The 19,358-nt window shown below is 41.4% G+C and overlaps 1 protein-coding gene across 4 annotated transcripts; it reads left to right on the forward strand.

Annotated features, from left to right (window-relative positions):
• The first annotated feature begins 1,114 nt into the window (after positions 1 to 1,114).
• On the forward strand, positions 1,115 to 18,293 carry plin3 (perilipin 3). Of its 4 annotated transcripts, XM_037535715.1 has the most exons (10): positions 1,231 to 1,251; positions 6,219 to 6,330; positions 6,480 to 6,561; positions 7,185 to 7,380; positions 9,384 to 9,466; positions 11,482 to 11,713; positions 13,250 to 13,605; positions 14,002 to 14,052; positions 16,103 to 16,321; positions 17,472 to 18,293. In XM_037535715.1, exons 2-10 carry the CDS (start codon positions 6,311 to 6,313, stop codon positions 17,583 to 17,585), a joined length of 1,353 nt encoding a protein of 450 aa, XP_037391612.1. In that variant the 5' UTR covers positions 1,231 to 1,251; positions 6,219 to 6,310; the 3' UTR covers positions 17,586 to 18,293. The 4 variants fall into 4 exon arrangements, with proteins under 4 accessions (XP_037391613.1, XP_037391612.1, XP_017540283.2 ...); XM_037535716.1 differs by lacking the exon at positions 6,219 to 6,330 and having other exon boundaries at positions 1,115 to 1,251; XM_017684794.2 differs by lacking the exon at positions 14,002 to 14,052.
• Positions 18,294 to 19,358: the final 1,065 nt, after the last annotated feature.

Genomic DNA, 19,358 nt, shown 5'->3' on the forward strand with positions numbered 1-19,358 from the left:
TTCTCCATGCAAAGAACCATTTAAGCATGCAAGCGGTTCTTTCAGTGTTCATGGCTCTCTAAGGAACCATTGTCTTTGCTAAAGAACCCTTAAAGTTTTTTTGTATCATGTTTTCTTTGTATCACAAAATGGTTCTTCAGACTGATGAAGAATGTGGTATAGATGGTTCCATATAGAACCTTTTTGAAACGTGCTATATAACACTGAAAAGGGTTCTTCTGTTATAATGGCATGCTTGTAGAAGAACAGTAGAAGAACCCTTTTCAAAATGGTTCTACACAGCACCACCTACAACACATTCTCCCTCGATCTGAAGAACCCTTTCACGATGCAAAGAACCCTTTAATCATGGAACATGTTCTTTGAATATTCATGGTTCTAGATAGAACCACTTTCTTTACTGAAGAAACCTTGAAGAACCACCTTTTTTAAGAGGGCAGTGAGAACTCAGGCAGCTGCATGCTGAGTCAGCTGAAGCTGTTTGTCCAGTTGAAAGACCCTTGACCCCCTTCAACTCCTTGGGACCACCGGTTGTTCCAAAGCGCACTCGGTCATGTTCTCCATAACGTTCATATTCCATGAGCTCCATTCAGAAGCTGGGCGTCGTGTGAGGCTGTAGCTCTTCTCTCCAGTCTAATAGACGGTGATGTCATTTTAAACCCTTATAATAAAAGAAGCTGAACTTTGTTTTTCTACTGAAAGTCGACCCGTTTTTCCCCAAATCTGGGCTCTAAACTATAAACAGACGGCGTCTCTTCAGTGATCTGCTCTGGAAACATCACTTTTAGAAAACAACACAAAGAGCGGCGGAGATTTTTGGCTTTTATCAGTAAATTATAAGCATATAGTGACATGTGGAGATCAGAAAACTCACGTTCTGTTCATTTGAGGGGCTTTTACAAAATAAATAAATAAATATAATAACAATTTTAAATATAACATTTATTTCATGCAGTTACTGAAAAATTGGCCTTACGATCTGGTCACGAAAATTCAGATGGACACACCAAACTGCACCCTGGAGAAGAAGAGGTTAAGATCAGTAACACCATTGATCCCGAGCTCAAGGGGTTAATAGCCCTCAGCACTATCAGTGAATACTACAAGCATGGAGCCTGTTTCACAACCCTGGAGCTGAGAGTGATTGGTGTAGTGGGAACTCCGCCTAAACTTGGCCTATTTATTCCTACTAGCAGAGGCTTAATCACAGTTCAGCAGCAGAGCAGAGGACACTGCACTCCACACCGACAGGTCGGTGACAGTCACGCCGCTCTTAGGGGGGATTAAGGAGAGGAATGAGTGCTGAGTGGGTTCAAAGTGAGCTGTTCTCAGTTTTTCATTGCTGGAGAGGTTAGTCTGCTCATTTCTCTCAGGGGGAGTGGACTCAGCAAGCTAATAAGCTAACAGCAGCCTTCTAACATCCAAGTTCTGTCCCGATTCTGAGATTTGGGGTCTTATTTATTAGAGGAAGTCTCAGAATTTCTAGCCGCAGCTTTTGGTTTGCAGTCTAACTGCTGCTTGGTCCAGAGGAAGGGACAATGAAAGTGTAGGGAAAGGGCAGTAGGCCAAAGTTGAGCAGCTGTGTGGCAGTGAGAAGACAGTGGGAATGACTGACGGTGACCAGTGTCCATTCCTCACAAAATAAAAGAACCGTGGTAGTGAGAAGCTTTATAAGGGATTTCTATAATGTGCTATGAGGCCTCTATAGCACTCTATAACATAGTCTCCTGTATTAAACTACAGCAAGTGTCTGAATTTTGGCGTCTGATTGTTTTTTAGGAATCCTGTAGAAATTTCCGCAGTAATATTCCAGAATTGTTTCGTAAGGGTCGACACAACTTCCCCTAACCAGCTGTTTTACAGTCATGGTCTGTATGCTTTGTACAGCGCCACCAACCTTTCATGAATTCTGCTTAATACCAGTGTTCGAGGTGTAAACAGAGAGATTCAGAGCGGTTTGGTGTGAAATGGTTCACACGTCTTCGTTGTATTCGTTTGAATAATTACATTTTTTATTAAATGTATGATCAGAAGAAGTAGACTGTTAGTGTGTGTGTGTGTGTGTGTGTGTGTGTGTGTAGGCTGCTGACTGGCTACAGCTGCTAAACGAGAACTTTATTCTGGCCACTTGGTAGTTTAAACATCTGGTATTTTTACATATTACATACACATTTTGGCTGTACTGATTGAAAGTAGGGGGCAGTCGTGGGCTGGAGGTTAGGGAACCAACCCTGTAACTGAAAGGTTGCCGGTTTGATACCCCCAGGGCTGACAGTACAAGACTGAGGTGACCTTGAGCAAGACACCTAAACCCTAACTGCTCCCCAGGCACTGTGGATAGGGCTGCCCACCGCTCTGGGCAAGTGTGCTCACTGCCCCCTAGTGTGTGTGTGCTCACTAGTGTGTATGTGGTGTTTCGCTTCACAGGTGGGTTCAATGAGGAGGTGAAATTTCCCCGTTGTGGGACGAATAAGAGTCACATCATCTTAATCTAATAAAATACAGTAATGTGGTGGGTCCAGCAGACCACCGAGTAACAAACACATTCAATATATGTCATATTTCTCATTTTCAGATTGTGATGTTATTATTAGGTTATTTATTTCTAATCCAGTGATTGTGTCTGAACGTCTGTGAGAGTCTGTGCTGAGGTTTAACCTCAAGTGCTCCTCCTTACTGACTCAGGCTGTGGGATGATTAAGACTGGACTTTGCTTGCTGAGCTGTCAGCACTCAGGTCATGTTTTGGTGACGCAGCGTGTCTGGCAGGTTTTCACGTTCGTGAATGGTGGCAAGTAAAATCATGTCACTGACTGGAAGCTGTTGGACTTTAACATCCGTGTCTGATGCTTTAATTTGGTCCGTGAGCTCTGAGCTCAGTCACACCATCTGACCGACAAGCTGGTGTATGGATAATTATACAGTCTCCCCGTCACACGGGATGACTAGTGAAAAAACTAAAGAAACTTTTGATTATTTGAGTTTATTTAAAGAAACTCAGTCATGATCATCATGCACGTTAAATATTCTCAGAGTGTGTTAGAAAACAAAAAGTTCATTATCTGCTCTGTTTTAAGGAATTTTTCTGCTTCTCGTTAATATTTAATATTTTTATCAAATTGACCTTGATTTCTGCTTTTTAATTACATTTGAGTTCCTGTTTAGAACCTTCCCCCAACATTCTCTCTCTCTCTCTCTCTCTCTCTCTCTCTCTCTCTCTCAGTCTCTCTCTCTCTCTCACTCTCACTCTCTCTCTCTCTCTCTCTCTCTCTCTCTCTCTCTCACTCTCTCTCTCTCTCTCTCTCTCTCTCTCTCTCTCTCTCTCTCTCTCTCTCTCTCTCTCTCTCACTCTCTCTCTCTGTCACTCACTCTCTCTCTCTCTGTCAGTCACTCTCTCTCTCACTCTCTCTCTCTCACTCTCTCTCTCTGTCACTCACTCTCTCACTCTCTCTCTCTGTCACTCACTCTCTCTCTCTCTCTGTCACTCACTCTCTCACTCTCTCTCTCTGTCACTCACTCTCTCTCTCTCTCTGTCACTCACTCTCTCTCTCTCTCTCTCTCTCTGTCAGTCACTCACTCTCTCTCTCTCTCTCTCTCTCTCTCTCTCTCTCTCTCTCTCTCTCTCTCTCTCTCTGTCAGTCACTCTCTCTCTCTCTCTCTCTCTCTCTCTCTCTCTCTCTCTCTCTCTCTCTCTCTCTCTCTCTCTGTCAGCCACTCTCTCTCTCTCTAACTTTCCAGTCTGGCTTGATCACAGAAAGAACTCTCTGTCTGATTCCCTCACATGCTGGGAAGATCTTATGATCTTGTGATCATTCACATTTACAAATTTCACACATATATACACACACACACACACACACACACACACACACACACACACACACACACACACACACACACACACACACACACACACTCTGCAGTCAGTGGACTGTGTTATAAGTGTTACTGTAGAAATCTGCTTTTCTGTAATTTTTTAGATTTCAAAATGTTTGCGTAGTTCTTACTAAACTTTAAGATGTCTGTGGAGTTTCTTTAGTAAGATTTGAAGAATTTTGATCCGGAATGGTTAGAATGGTTGTTCAGTCTGTATTGTTAGCCTGAGTGATAACATCAACAGAATCCCGTACAGAGAGATAAATAACAGTAATATGAATATGACGTGGAGCGTGAGGGTCTGAAAACAGGCAGTTTGTTCATGTGATGAATGAGATGAATGAGGTCCTCTTCACTGCATAGACCACTCTCTTATGTTTATGGGGGGCTTATCTGAGATCACTCTACACTTTGACCCCTCATGTGACCATTTCAGGAATGATTGTTTAAGGAATGTAATCCACCAGATTACAGATTACATGACTGCAAACGTAATCAATAAAATAATCGTTTCGATTATTCGCGTCCAGGTGACTGACACATTTGACTAAGGTCATTTCAGCACAGCATTCTTCCAGACGCTCACAGTGAATTTGTTGTGATATAAATACTTCATTTGCATATTTCAGTCTTCTGCATTAACAGATTAACAAACAATATATTGTGTTGAAGGGCTTATCATAAAATGTGATGTTTGATAATGTGATGCGGTACATTAGTATTATAATAGTGCAGACTTTTTGCCCATGTGAGCAGAAATCAAACTAACCTCTCCTTTATGCAAACAGCAGGATACTAAATTATAAGAGCACCACTATTTATCAAAATTCAACCCCATTTCCAAAAAGACGTTGGGACGCTGGGCAAAATGTAAATTAAAATATAGTGATGTGCAAATCATGTAAACCATATTTTTAAAGAAAAATAATACAAATACAACAAATGTTGAAACTGAGCTATTTTATTTATTTTTTTTTAAATATGGGCCCATTTTGAATTTGATGCCAAAAATATGTTCCAATAAACGTTCCTCGTCTATAACAGTAAGTGTTTGGGAACTGAGGAGATGCTGAAAATGTTTTCCTGTTCTTGTTTGATACAGGATTTCAGCTCTTCAGCAGTTTCAGGGGCTCATTTGTCGTATTTTTCATTTCATAATGTTCTCAGTGGTGACCAGTCTGGACTGCAAACAAGTCAGTTTAGCACCTGGTCTCTTAATACGGAGCAATGCTGCTGTAATACCTGCAGAATGTGGTTTGACATCGTCTTGCTGAAATAATCAAGGCCTTCCCTGAAAAAGACGTCATCTGGATGGCAGCTGTTGCTAAAACACGTGTATATCATTCAGCTTTAGTGGTGCCTTCACAGATGAGCACGTCACTCATGCCATGTGCACTAATGTCCCACTAAACCATCATGAATACTGGCTTTTGAACTGAGCACTGATAACAATGATTTCCAAGAATTTCAAATGTTGATTTGTTGGACCACAGGACACTTTTCCACTTCCCCTCAGTCCATTGTAAATGAGCTCAGGCCCAGAGAAGGTGGCAGCGTTTCTGGATCCTGTTTATATTTGGGTTCTTCTTTGTGTTTTAGAGTTTAACAGCGTTTGTGGATGCAGTGATGAACAGTCAGTGGTTTTCAGAAGTGTTTCTGAGCCCATGCAGTGATTTCCACTACAGAGTCATGTCTGTTATTAATGCAGTGCTGCCTGAGGGCCCAAAGATCACGGCCAGCTAATACTGGTTTTTGGCCTCGTCCCTTACATACAATGATTTCCAGATTCTCTGAGTCTTTAATGATATTATGTACCGCAGACGATGAAAAGCAAATGTTCTTTGCTGTTTTGCACTGAGAAACGTTATTCTGTTTTTTTTAGTATTACACAACTTTACCAGCCTTTTGTTGCCTCTGTCCCAACTTTTTGCAATGTGTTGTTGGCATCAAATGCAAAATGGGCAAGTATTTAAAAAAAAAAAAAAAGTTTCAACATTTGATATTTTGTCTTTATTTTCAATCAAATATAGGGTTTAGTTGATTTGCACATCATTGCATTTTGTTTTTATGTACATTTTGCACAGCGTCCCAATGTTTTTGGAAATGGGGTTGTAAAAAGAAACAAAACACTGACAGCTGCTCACATCAAAACTGAGTATTTTTGTGCATTGAAAGGCTGAGAAACAGTCAACATTACCTCAACAGCTTTTCTATAAAGGATTTTTTTATTTGTTTGTTTGTTTGTGACAGTAGCCACTAGAGTCTCACATGCCTACAACACAATGCTGGGTGTGAAAACAATCCTAACGTTTGATGCCTTTTGCTTTGTTATTGCCTGTTTAGCCTAGTTGTTAAGTCACTCGTGGGAGAGCAGCGTTCAGTCCCAGCTCTGAGAAGTGCTCATTAGGCTTCTAAAAGTTAATGCTGGCAATGTAATGATCTCTGCAAACCTGAGGTAATTTGATCTGTTCTGCCATCGCAGCTCTTAATGATGTGTTTATCGTGGAAACTCATATTACAATAACGATGAAAATATGATTTGTTGTGCCGTCTTTTTCCCCTCATTTATACCTGTATTGCACTTACTTTCCTGTCTATTATCAGGTTATCTTGGTTCACAATGTCAGAGAGTGAAAAATCAAGTCAGATGGAGACAGAAACACCAGCTGCCGCTCAGGATCAGCAGGTGAGTCCAGCCAGAAAAAAACATTTAAGCCATTCTGGGCTGAAATTGTCAGAGCAGAAAGGGTCATCATAAAATGGTAGAGCAAAGTTCACTCTGAAAACTCTCTCTAAATCACTGCTTTAAGCCCCCGATCCCTTGGTCCATAAACCGAAAGGAACGACAGATTTCTCAGAATGTAGGAGGAAAAAGTCGGATATTAGACTCTGAAATGTAGTGGAGTGAAAGGAAAAAGTCCAGAACGGAGAAACTTCAGTACAGATACACAAAAATACTAAAGTACAGAAACTAATTACATTTACTCAGTTACTCAGTTACTGTCCACCACTGCCAAAGTCTAAATAAACCTGCAGTTTGTTCATTTACTTGGTGTCCAGTGTCTGGTCTGGCAGCAGGTCTGGGGAGAGAGCCCACACTCATTCTCTGTTACTGCCTGGCCCTAAACTGGGCCTTAACACAAAGTTCCCAGAAATCGTTCTTCTCTCCTTGAAGGCCTAGACGTTCTCCAGCAACAGCATCAGTAAAATCAAGACATTAAGAGAAATATCTGAAAAGTTTAAACATATAGCAGAGTCGCTTGTTGTATATCTGAGTGCTTTTAAAGTGTAATGTTCTCTGGTCTGTAGAGTTTGATGTCTCGGGTCAGTAACCTGCCTCTGGTCAGCTCAGCGTGTGGCGCGGTGTCCAGCGCCTACAGTAGCACTAAAGACAACATCCCGCTCCTCAGAGGGGTCATGGACGCGGCCGAGAGCGGAGTCCGCACGCTGGGAGCGGCAGCCAGCACGGGGACCAAACCCATACTGGACAGACTGGAGCCACAGAGTGAGACTCCACTCCAACCTCACAAACTTCCCAATCACTATAATACACTGCTCTGTGTTTTGTCACTTAAAGACACTGAGTAACTCGGGTGCAGCACCTGAAAGCCAAGATAATAATGTGGTAGAAACTGCACAGCTTTGTCTACACCCATGTTTAATGAGTTTTAATGAATGGCCAAAAGTATGCAGACACCTGACCATCACACCTACGCTCTTAACAACGATGGTTCTTCAGGGTTTCTTTAGCACTTCCTCACTATTAAATATTCCAGTCAACTGTCAGTGGGATTATAACAAAGTGGAAGCGATTGGGAACGACAGCAGCTCAGCCACAAAGTGGTCAGCCACGTAAAATGGCAGATGCTGAGGGGCATAGAGCGCAGAGGTCACCAACTTTCTGCAGAGTCAATCACTACAGACCTCCAAACTTCATGTGGCCTTCAGATCAGCTCAAGAACAGCGTAGAGAGCTTCATGGAATGGGTTTCCATGGCCGAGCAGCTGCATCCAAGCCTTACATCACCAAGCACAATGCAAAGCGTGGAATGCAGTGGTGTAAAGTGCCGCCACTGGACTCTAGAGCAGTGGAGACGTGTTTTCTGGAGTGACCAATCACGCTTCTCCGTCTGGCAATCCGATGCAAGAGTCTGGGTTTGGCGGTTGCCAAGAGACGGTACTTGTCTGACTGCATTGTGCCGAGTGTAAAGTTTGGTGGAGGGGGGATCATGGTGTGGGGCTGTTTTTCAGGAGTTGGGCTCGGCCCCTTAGTTCCACTGAAAGGAACCCTTAAAGCTTGAGCACCAAGAGATTTTGGACAATTTCACGCTCCAACTTTGTGGGAACCGTTTGGGGACGGCCCCTTCCTGCTCCAACACGACTGCACACCAGTGCACAAAGCAGGTCCATAAAGACGTGGATGAGCCAGTTTGGTGTGGAAGAACTTGACTGGCCTGCACAGAGTCCTGACCTCAACCCCATAGAACACCTTTGGGATGAATTAGAGTGGAGACTGTGAGCCAGGCCTTCTCGTCCAACATCAGTGTCTGACCTCACAAATGCGCTTCTGGAAGAACGGTCAGAAATTCCCATAAACACTCCTAACCCTTGTGGAAAGCCTTCACAGAAGAGCTGAAGCTGTTATAGCTGCAAAGGGTGAGCCGACATCATATTAAACCCTCTGGATTAAGAATGGGATGTCACTCAAGTTCATATGCGTGTGAAGCCAGACGAGCGAATACTTTTGGCAGTATAGTGTAGTTCTTCAGATTGATGGAGAACGTGTTGTGTAGGTTTCTGTATAGAAGCTGCTGTTGTTACGACATCAATCTTGTTACAGTGGAAGAACTCTTTTTTTGGTGGTGCTATGTAGAACCACCTACAACACATTCTCTGTCAATCTAAAGAACCATTTCGCCATGCAAAGGACCAATTAAGTGTGAAGGAACCCTTGGAGAACCATCATTTCTTGAGAATGTTAATGAGCTTGTTGGCCTTCCCATTCCAAAATCATGGAATGAGAACAAATACTTAATTATAGTATATTAGTAACATTTTATACACTTCTTTTTAACAGAATATATTGGATAAAACTATGCAGAAATACCTTTTGGTGAATATTTTGTAATATTTAAATCCACTTCCACTTTTTCTCTGTATAAAATACAAAAAATTGTAAATATGGCAGGTGATTCCAAACTTTTGGACATTGCTGTCATAATAATGTAGTAACTTTTCAGAGAATGATGAAATGCACGTTAATGTAAGAAGATTCTACTGTAAATTTTTTTGACCGTTTATATTTTTGCTCCACCCACCAAGAAATATTCAGCCAATGTAAAGAACAGTGGATGTTTTAAAATGGAGTAAAAACAAGATTTTGCACAACAGCAAGGCCACACTTTCAATAAATAAGCTATGTTTATTGTAATAATTGTAATAAGTCATTTTTGTATGATTGGTATCAAGTTCATTTGCTCATTTGTCTGTTTACTTATTTATTTTGCAGTTGCCATGGTGAATGAGTATGCCATGAAAGGGCTGGACAAAGTGGAGGAAAAACTTCCCATCTTACACCAGCCAGCAGACAAGGTACAGCTGAGCGTTCTGAGCTTAGCTAGGAGTGCTAATGCTGCTAAACGCAGTGTCCACTCACTGTCCACTCTATTAGACACTCCTACCTCGTCGTTCCACCTTGTAGATGTAAAGTCAGAGACGACAGCTCATCTGCTGCTGCACAGTTTGTGGTGGTCAGACTCTAGTCCTTCATCAGTGGTCACAGGACGCTGCCCACAGGACGCTGCCCACAGGACGCTGCCCACAGGACGCTGCTGGCAGGATATTTTTGGTTGGTGGACTATTCTCAGTCCAGCAGCGACACTGAGGTGTTTAAAAACTCCAGCAGCACTGCTGTGTCTGATCCACTCAGACCAGCACAACACACACTAACACACCACCACCATGTCAGTGTTACTACAGTGCTGAGGATGACCCCACCACCCAAACAGTACCTGCTCTGTGAGGGTCCATGGGGGTCCTGACCACTGAAGAACAGGGTAACAGAGTATCAGAGAAACAGATGGACTACAGTCTGTAACTGTAGAACTACAGAGTGAAGCTATACAGTAAGTGGAGCTGATAAACTGGACAGTGAGCGCAGAAACAAGGAGGTGGTCAGAGTGTTATGCCTGATCAGTGTAGATTCTTTATTAGCTCTTTTACTGATTATTTACTGCTAAATTTGATTACTCTGTGTTTTTCCTCATCTCGTTTTATTGTTTTGTGTGTTTTATTATTGTTTTATTTATTATACTTAATATTTAGTTTATATTTATTATTTAAACTATTAAAACTATTATTTCATACTTTACAAGTATTATATAAAGAATTTTTTGTCTTGTGATTAAAATTATCTTTGTTTTGCATTTGCAACCTTACTGAGCTACGTGTTAAATGCATGAAAGGCAATACACAAGCTCCGATTTTTAGTAGTAGTAGCAGTAGTTGTAGTAGTTGTTTTAGTAGTAGTTGTAGTAGTAGTAGTCGTTGTTGTTGTAGTAGTTGTTTTAGTAGTAGTTGTAGTAGTAGTAGTCGTTGTTGTTGTAGTAGTTGTAGTAGTAGTAGTTGTTGTAGCAGTAGTTGTAGTAGTTGTAGTTGTTGTTTTAGTTGTTGTAGTAGTAGTAGTAGTTGTTGTTGTTTTAGTTGTTGTAGTAGTAGTAGTTATTGTTGTAGTAGTTGTAGTTGTTGTTTTAGTAGTTGTTGTAGTTGTAGTTGTAGTAGTTGTTTTAGTAGTAGTTGTAGTAGTTGTAGTTGTTTTAGTTGTTGTAGTAGTAGTTGTTGTTGTAGCAGTAGTTGTAGTAGTAGTAGTTGTTGTTGTTGTTTTAGTTGTTGTAGTAGTAGTAGTTATTGTTGTAGTAGTTGTAGTTGTTGTTTTAGTAGTAGTTGTAGTAGTAGTTGTTGTAGTTGTAGTTGCAGTAGTTGTAGTAGTTGTAGTTGTTTTAGTTGTTGTAGTAGTAGTTGTTGTAGCAGTAGTTGTAGTAGTAGTGGTAGTTGTTGTTTTTGTTTTAGTAGTTGTAGTAGTAGTGGTAGTAGTAGTAGTTGTAGTTGTTGTTTTAGTAGTTGTAGTAGTAGTAGTTGTTGTAGTTGTAGTTGTTTTAGTTGTTGTAGCAGTAGTTGTAGTAGTTGTAGTTGTTTTAGTTGTTGTAGTAGTAGTTGTTGTTGTAGCAGTAGTTGTAGTAGTAGTGGTAGTTGTTGTTTTTGTTTTAGTAGTAGTTGTAGTAGTAGTGGTAGTAGTAGTTGTAGTTGTTGTTTTAGTAGTTGTAGTAGTAGTAGTTGTTGTTGTAGTTGTAGTTGTTGTTTTAGTAGTAGTAGTAGTTGTTGTTGTAGTTGTAGTTGTTGTTTTAGTAGTTGTAGTAGTAGTAGTTGTTGTAGTTGTTGTTTTAGTAGTTGTAGTAGTTGTTGTAGTAGTTGTTGTTTTAGTAGTAGTAGTTGGTGTTGTTGTTCATAGTACCACACAGTTTGAAGAAACTGAAACTTTCCTTGAAGTGGATGTCAGATGTGGGCATTAAAGGGTTAATGTGGACGCGACTCTGTCTTTCTTTCTGCAGCTGGTGTCTGAGACAGTGGACAAGGTGTACCATTCTGTGACGGGGGCGAAGGACGTGGTGGTGGGGGCAGTTCTGGGGGGTGTGGAGATAACCCGTACGGCCGTAAATGAGGGCATTAACACGGTCATGGGCACCAGTCTGGGTCAGATGGTCAGCAGCGGAGTGGGTCTGGCTCTGACCCGCTCTGAGGACTGGGTGGACCAGCACCTTCCGCTTACTGAGAAGGAATTGGGTGAGTCCTGTGTGTAAGTGAGGTGACCTTCAGCAACGTTTCAAAGAAATGGTTCTATGGAGAATAATAATAATAATCATTTGCACAGTTGTACCCTACTCATCCCACTCATTATTTATGAATAAATAAATAAAATGTGACGTCAAAGCCTCATAACACACTTTACATTTCATAGGTTTTTTCGTAGGTTTTTTTGGTTAGCTCTGCAAAAAAATAGAAATTGTTTACTACAATTTGCAAAAAAATAATAATAGTACATGTGCCAGACTGCTTTTATCTTTACACTTATTTTCACTTACTTTCAAAGCAGCAAAACACTTGCCAGGGGGCGCCCAAACTTTTGTATATGACTATGTTAACACGATGCAGGCGAACACGACGTTAAGTCAGATTCTACAAGGGAAGTAGATTTCGGCGCACAACAGCTGCCTAAACAGGCTGTTCACGGCTACACGGTGACGTTTTTCTCATTTGTATAATTCACAATAAACCGTCTGTAGTGCTTTAATGTGGAGGTGGATGCAGTTAAAGTACTTAGAGAAAATGTTTGGGGACATAGTTACAGAGAAGATTTGGGTGACTATTGACTTACAGTGTTTGTCAGCTATATTAGTGTCATAGCTCTATAACCACTGAAGAACAGGGTAACAGAGTATCAGAGAAACAGATGGACTACAGTCTGTAACTGTAGAACTACAGAGTGCAGCTATACAGTAAGTGGAGCTGATAAGATGGACAAAGTGTAGAAACAAGGAGGTGGTCAGGATGTAACGCCTGATTGGTGTGTATCAGTAACAGTAACAGTCTGTTTCAAAGGAGGCTGGAAAATGGTCATGTAGAAATTAATTATGACTGTTCTGAGCAAGAAAAGTGTGGAACATAGGCACTTTAAATATGCCCAAAAGTATCCGGACAGCCCTTCTAATGAGCAAATTCAGCTACTTTAAGGTGGTGTTCAGTTCATAGCTTGTATAATCTCCATGGAAAAGCACTGACCAATAGAACGGAGCAGCCACACATGAGCCTAAGGTCACCAGGTCCAATGCCGAGTGTGGGCTAGAGGGGTGTAAAGCCCCCCAGCATTGGGCTGTGGAGCAGTGGAGCAGTGGAACTGTGTTCTCTGGAGTGATGGAGCTCCATCCAACACCTTTGGGATGAGTTGGAGTGATTCACAACTGACCATCCAACATCAGCACCTGACCTCACTAATGCTCAATCAACTCCTCACAGCAATGTTTGGTGTCAAATGGTTCAGATTTCCTTACAGTGGTGGTGATAGGAATTTATTATTTTTAATAATTCAGGTATTACAGTATTTTTTTGTGTGTATTTTAAGCGCAAACTAAACATAAAACTGCTATCACAGAACAGTTCAACAGTTCTTTTATAGTTAGTGTTTTCCAAAGGCTCTTATTAATAACCTTTATTATTAGCTATTAATTCAACTTCAGCAATTAAGCAACCTATATTGGATCAATTAACCACCACCTCAGAACCTCATCAGAGCAGTTATGTTCTCTATTTGTGTGTTTACAGCTGCTCTGGCAGAGCCTCTGCCCAATGAAGAGGGCGGTGCTGCTCTGAGCTCTGCCTCCAGCTACTTCGTCCGCCTGGGTAAGCTCTCGGCCCGCGTCAGAGAGCGAGCGCTGGAGCTCTCCCTGATCAAAGCCCGAAACGCCCGGGACGCCACACATGCAGCCGTGACCCAAATCACCAGCACGCTGGACCTTCTGGAGGCCGCCCGCGCTGCCCGCACCACTGCCAGCCAGATAGGGGGCGCTCCAGAGCAGCTGTTGAAGCGCTGGAAGGAGTGGAAAGAGGGGCAGCCCAAAGAGGAGGAGGAGCAGGGGACAGAGGAGGCACAGACTACCTTGGTGGAAGATCAGGGGGAGGTAGGAGAAGATCTAATGATGTGGAGGTTCTTCATGCTCATTCTTACCATACACCGATTTTTGAAAGTTACTGAGTCAGAACTGTTCACAGTGGTGGTGATAGGAACCAGACGTCCACCTCTAAAAGCTCCCTCACAGAAAGCTCCTCCATGCCATGTAATGAGCCGTCTGATGTTTGAGACATCATTTTATGATGGGTTTGAGAAGACTTTTAAAACTCAGTCAAGGTGGAGGGATACATGCAGGGCATTGGGAGGCAAAATAGTCCCCCCAAAAAATTATTTTTTGTAACTGAAGCACTATTTTACCTTATATTACATATATAAACTCAGAAGACTTGTGTAGGCTCACTGGTGGTTCTGGATAGTAAATAAAATGTCTATATTTGTGTTGTAGACATTGGGACCCCTGGTTCCTAACACCACCACTGTAAAGACATCAAACACGGTAAGTTTCTCCACAATGATTTTGTTTGTTTTTGTAAATCGGTGGAATTCCCCTTTAAAAAATCCTCTGTTGAAAGCTTTTAATAGGACCAAAAGTGGTTCTCCTAAAGGTGTTGGTATACATGAATGTGTGCATTTGCACTGATCAGGCATGACATTAAGTCCACCTCCTCGTTTCTACGTTCACTGTCCACTTTATCAGCTCCACTTACTGCATAGCTGCACTCTGTAGTTCTACAGTTACAGACTGTAGTCCATCTGTTCCTCTGATACTCTGTTACCCCCTTTTACCCCATCAAAATGGACCAGCCCCTACTGACTTGATGGTAATGGTGAAATCTGGAACTGGACCACGAGCCCTTCGAGCTTCGAGTGCAGCTCGGCTTGACCCGCCATCCTTCAAGGCGCGTGGAAGACGGGCGTCGAGACTGTTCTCTGTACTGGAGCCCAGGTGGGGGAATGAACTCCCCCTGGCTGTCTGAACAGCAGAGTCTCTCGCAGCCTTCACACGCAGACCGTCTCTTTGTGTAGTGTATTGTAGTGTAGTGTATTGTAGTGTGTTGTAGTGTATTGTAGTGTATTGTGGTGTAGTGTATTGTAGTGTGTTGTAGTGTATTGTAGTGTATTGTGTTGTAGTGTATTGTGTTGTAGTGTATTGTAGTGTAGTGTGTTGTAGTGTGTTGTAGTGTATTGTAGTGTGTTGTAGTGTATTGTACTGTATTGTAGTGTAGTGTGTTGTATTATATTGTATTGTGGTGTAGTGTATTGTAGTGTATTGTGTTGTAGTGTATTGTATTGTAGTGTGTTGTAGTGTATTGTAGTGTAGTGTGTTGTAGTGTATTGTACTGTATTGTAGTGTATTGTAGTGTGTTGTATTATATTGTATTGTGGTGTAGTGTATTGTATTGTATTGTATTGTAGTGTATTGTAGTGTACTGTAGTGTGTTGTAGTGTGTTGTTTTATATTGTAGTGAGTTCTGTGTTCAGCTCTGCTCCTTTTCTCTCTCTGTATCTGCAGGGACTCTGTTTCTGTCAGTATCTGAGCTCAGGACCGTCTCTCTCTCTAACCTGTTGGTAACTAGTAAAGATCCTTTCTCTAGACAGACAGAGCTCTTTCTGGATAAGAGCGCCTCCTACATGCTGTAAGTGTAAATGTAGATAGATAGATAGACAGACAGAGCTCTTTCTGGTAGTCGCTCTGGATAAGAGCTTCTGCTGAATGCTGTAAATGGTCAGGACCCCCATGGACCCTCACAGAGCAGGTACTGTTTGGGTGGTGGATCATTCTCAGCACTGCAGTAACACTGACGTGGTGGTGGTGTGTTAGTGTGTGTTGTGCTGGTCTTAGTGGATCAGACACAGCAGTGCTGCTGGAGTTTTTAAACACCTCATTGTTGCTGCTGGACTCAGAATAGTCCACCAGCCAGCAGCGTCCTGTGGGCAGCGTCCTGTGGGCAGCGTCCTGTGGGCAGCGTCCTGTAACCACTGATGAAGGACTAGAGGATGACCAACACAGACAGCAGCAGATGAGCTGTCGTCTCTGACTTTACATCTACAAGGTGGACCGACAAGGTAGGAGTGTCTAATAGAGTGGACAGTGAGTGGACACAATGTTTAAACACTCCAGCAGCACTGCTGTGTCTGATCCACTCAGACCAGCACAACACACACCTCCTCCACCACCACGTCAGTGTTACTGCAGTGCTGAGAATGATCCACCACCCAAATAGTACCTGCTTTGTGAGGGTCCATGGGGGTCCTGACCACTGAAGAACAGGGTAACAGAGTATCAGAGAAACAGATGGACTACAGTCTGTAACTGTAGAACTACAGAGTGCAGCTATACAGTAAGTGGAGCTGATAAAGTGGACAGTGAGGGTAGAAACAAGGAGGTGGTCAGAACGTTACGCCTGACTGGTGTAGCTTGTATTCATTTGCCTTTATTTGTTTACTCTCTGTTCACACAACCATCAGTTTCACAAGGGCTAAATTCCTCGTCGATGCCTTGTGGTTTGAAATAAAGCTGTTCTGATTCTGTTCATGCTCTGCAGCAGCTGGAGTGGCGAACTCTCTCTATGGTTCGTGGCTTGAGTGAGCAGTTGCGGATGGCCTGTGCGAGTGTAGTGTCCAGCACGCAGGGTCTCCCCGGAGCCGTGCAGGAGCAGCTGCAGAACGCCCGCCGCACGGCCGAGGACTTGCACTCCTCTCTGGGCAAAACCAGCACCCTCACACCCCTGTTGCTCCAGCAGAGCCGTCAGCAGCTCACACAGGTACAAACAGCATCACCACGCAGAAGATACACTGTGAAATATAACATGGCCCCTAGACTATGGAACTATATTTCACAACTGCTCCACCTTGTCCTTCTTCAAAGTCCACCTCAAAACATTCCTGTTTTCTCAGTACTTTCATTCTTCTTCTCTCATTTTCGTTCTACTGTGATTATGTTAAGTCCTTATTGTAAAGTGGCCTTGGGTATGTGAATGGTGCTTTAGACACTGAACTTATCATCATTATTATTATTATTATTATTATTATTATTATGATATTGTGAGACAAGTCAGCGCACGTTTATTTGCATGTCACCTTTCATAGTGGTAGGTCAAAGTGCTTTACACAAACAGAAAAATAAAACATTAGATCTGAGATAAAGTGCAGTGACAATAAAGAAGCTTACCACATCCTGAGATCTAGCACCCTAGAAAGGCTTTTGCAAAGATAATTATATTATGTATATATGTGTGTGTGTGTGTGTGTGTGTGTGTGTGTGTGTGTGTGTGTGTATATATATATATATATATATATATATATATATATATATATATGTGTATGTACATAAATACATACAAAAAGAGAGACAGAGAGGGAGAGAGAGAGGAACAAGGGTTTCTGTGGGCCTCTTTGAAATTAGTCTGAAAAGTCACAGACCAGCACAGTTTAATAACTGAAATAGGCAGTTTAAAGCTTTGATAACTCAGACTGTATATCTGGATATAACTATATTTAATTCAAATCCACATATAAATAATATATATATATGTCGGATCAAAACCTCTTTTCTCCAAAACGGCAACTTTACAGGAGAAGGAAAAAACCTACTTTACTTTCAGTGTAAGTCAATGGAACCAGACGTCTTTCTACGTCATTTTGGGTTGTTTTTTTTGTCCTTTCATCATGAAATTTAGAAGCAACGTAAAGGCCGACAGTTGCTTCCAAAATATAAAAAAAACTGAAAAATGACAAAAATGGAGATGCAAGGTTTTGTTCTGACAGCAGCGATATCTCCATATATACACACGCTGACTGGCCACTTCATTAGGGAGACTGATGCCTGTGTCAGCAACAGTTGCACCATAATTACTTATTAACCCATAGTTGTTATTATTGCTGTAACCTGCTGTTTCTCTCCCGTCCTGTCAGGTGCGACAGTCTCTGGACGGAGTCACAGAATATCTACTGAACAACACGCCGCTCAACTGGTTGGTCGGCCCGTTTGCTCCCCAGCTGACGGAGAAAAGACTGAGCACTGAGTAGATCAGAGCCAAACACTCCTTCACGATGCGCAGAAATATTAACAAATGCTGTAAATGATCGGATTTAAGCCTTTTATTGCACCATATCTGCAGTACATACTAATTTCCCCCTAATTACATTCATAAAGCATTTACCATAGAAATAACCAGCAGATGATTTGACTCTGTAAAGCCTTTTTCTGACGGGATTCAGTCGTTTCTGTGTTTCCAGGTGCTGCTCTGGGATTTCATTTCGCTCCAGATTGGCCATGTCAGTGTTTTTATCATCAAACTGTAGCTTTTTAGAAATATTGACCACAATTATATGACAGTGTGTTATGCAAACATACAGGTTTATAGAAAATACAACCTAGTAGAAATTCACTCATGTTGAGGTCACTTTATCACTGAGGAGACTTGTAAAACTTGGATTACTGATGATGATGAACTGATCCAATCCCAAAATGACTGAAGTCTAATATTTTGTCGCTGTTGGAACAAAACTTTTACTTTACAGTAGAACCAGGTTAACTTATAACCTCTTATTCTCCAGGATATATTTTGGCTTGTCCGTCAGAATTTACATGAGCAAATTATGAGGCGAATTTTTGAGTAACTGCATGAAAAAAATGCAATTTTTAATTTATTTTTAGTTTTTTTTGGTAAAATCTCCCCTCAAATGAACAGAACGTGTGTTTTCTGATCTCCACATATCACTATACGCTCACAATTTACTGCTGAAAGCCAAAAATCTCCGACGCTCTTTGTGTTGTTCTCTAAAAGTGATGTTTCCAGAGCAGATCACTGAAGAGACGCCGTCTGTTTATAGTTTAGAGCCCAGATTTGGGGAAAAACGGGTCGACTTTCAGTAGAAAAACAAACTGAGTTCAGCTTCTTTTATTATAAGGGTTTAAAATGACATCACCGTCTATTGGACTCTATTAGATTTATTGTAATTTTGGCCCATTTCTGTCCACACAGTGTAACAGGCAGCTGTTTTTTACAAAATATGTAAAAATAATCAACACACATTTTTGTTCCAGCAGCGACTACAAGTCTCATTTTATCAACTGCAGTATTTTAACTAACAATATGGAGACTTTGGCTGATTTAAAGGTCACAGTTGGTGGAAAACTAACCCATATGTTTAAAATCAACTGTCATTCTGTTTATATGATAACAGGCTCCTATAAATAGCAACTTAATAGCCATCTAATAGTTTGTTAATGATAGATAATAATTATATAATTGTTCTTGTGCATTAATAAGTGGTACTATTTGAATTATTAGCCATTAACTCAGTGACATACCAATAACTAAAGCACATGTTTTTCATAAATGTGTTCATGAAATTGTTAAGTATTAAAACATTACAAAGTCACAGCCTTGTAAATAGGGATAGGGACCCAGTAATTAATCATTAATGTTTAAAAAAGAAATATATATATATATATATTCCTATCCCTATTACCATTTATTAAGTGGTTAAAATATATATATATATACCCAACACCATTCACCAAACTACATGTACTGTCAGGAGCTTTACAGACCGGCTGGAACAAAACAACATTAATACTGATTTGGAGAAACTGACCAAACTGAGCTGAACCTGATATTGGGTCAGTTTTATGGTTCAGTCTGATTTGGTCCGACTCTGAAGATCAGACACGTCTGGCGAATGGTGTTGGGTTCATTTCTGGCTGATTCCAGGTTGTTCAGCTGTTCTTCTGTCACGGCTGCCGACTGAAAAGCTGCTCAGTGGAGACGACAGTTTGGGAATTTAGTGTAAGGA

The sequence above is a fragment of the Pygocentrus nattereri genome, chromosome 28, assembly GCF_015220715.1.
Source record: "Pygocentrus nattereri isolate fPygNat1 chromosome 28, fPygNat1.pri, whole genome shotgun sequence".
Classification (NCBI taxonomy): Eukaryota; Metazoa; Chordata; class Actinopteri; order Characiformes; family Serrasalmidae; genus Pygocentrus; species Pygocentrus nattereri.

What these genes read in the sequence shown, in the direction of transcription:
- plin3 (XM_037535715.1), top strand. Translation starts at nt 6,311, where the DNA reads ATGATCTCTGCAAACCTGAG. An exon ending in GCTTACTGAGAAGGAATTGG is followed by an intron (nt 11,714 to 13,249) that starts GTGAGTCCTGTG and finishes GTGTGTTTACAG; the next exon opens with CTGCTCTGGCAGAGCCTCTG. An exon ending in GCCGTCAGCAGCTCACACAG is followed by an intron (nt 16,322 to 17,471) that starts GTACAAACAGCA and finishes CCGTCCTGTCAG; the next exon opens with GTGCGACAGTCTCTGGACGG.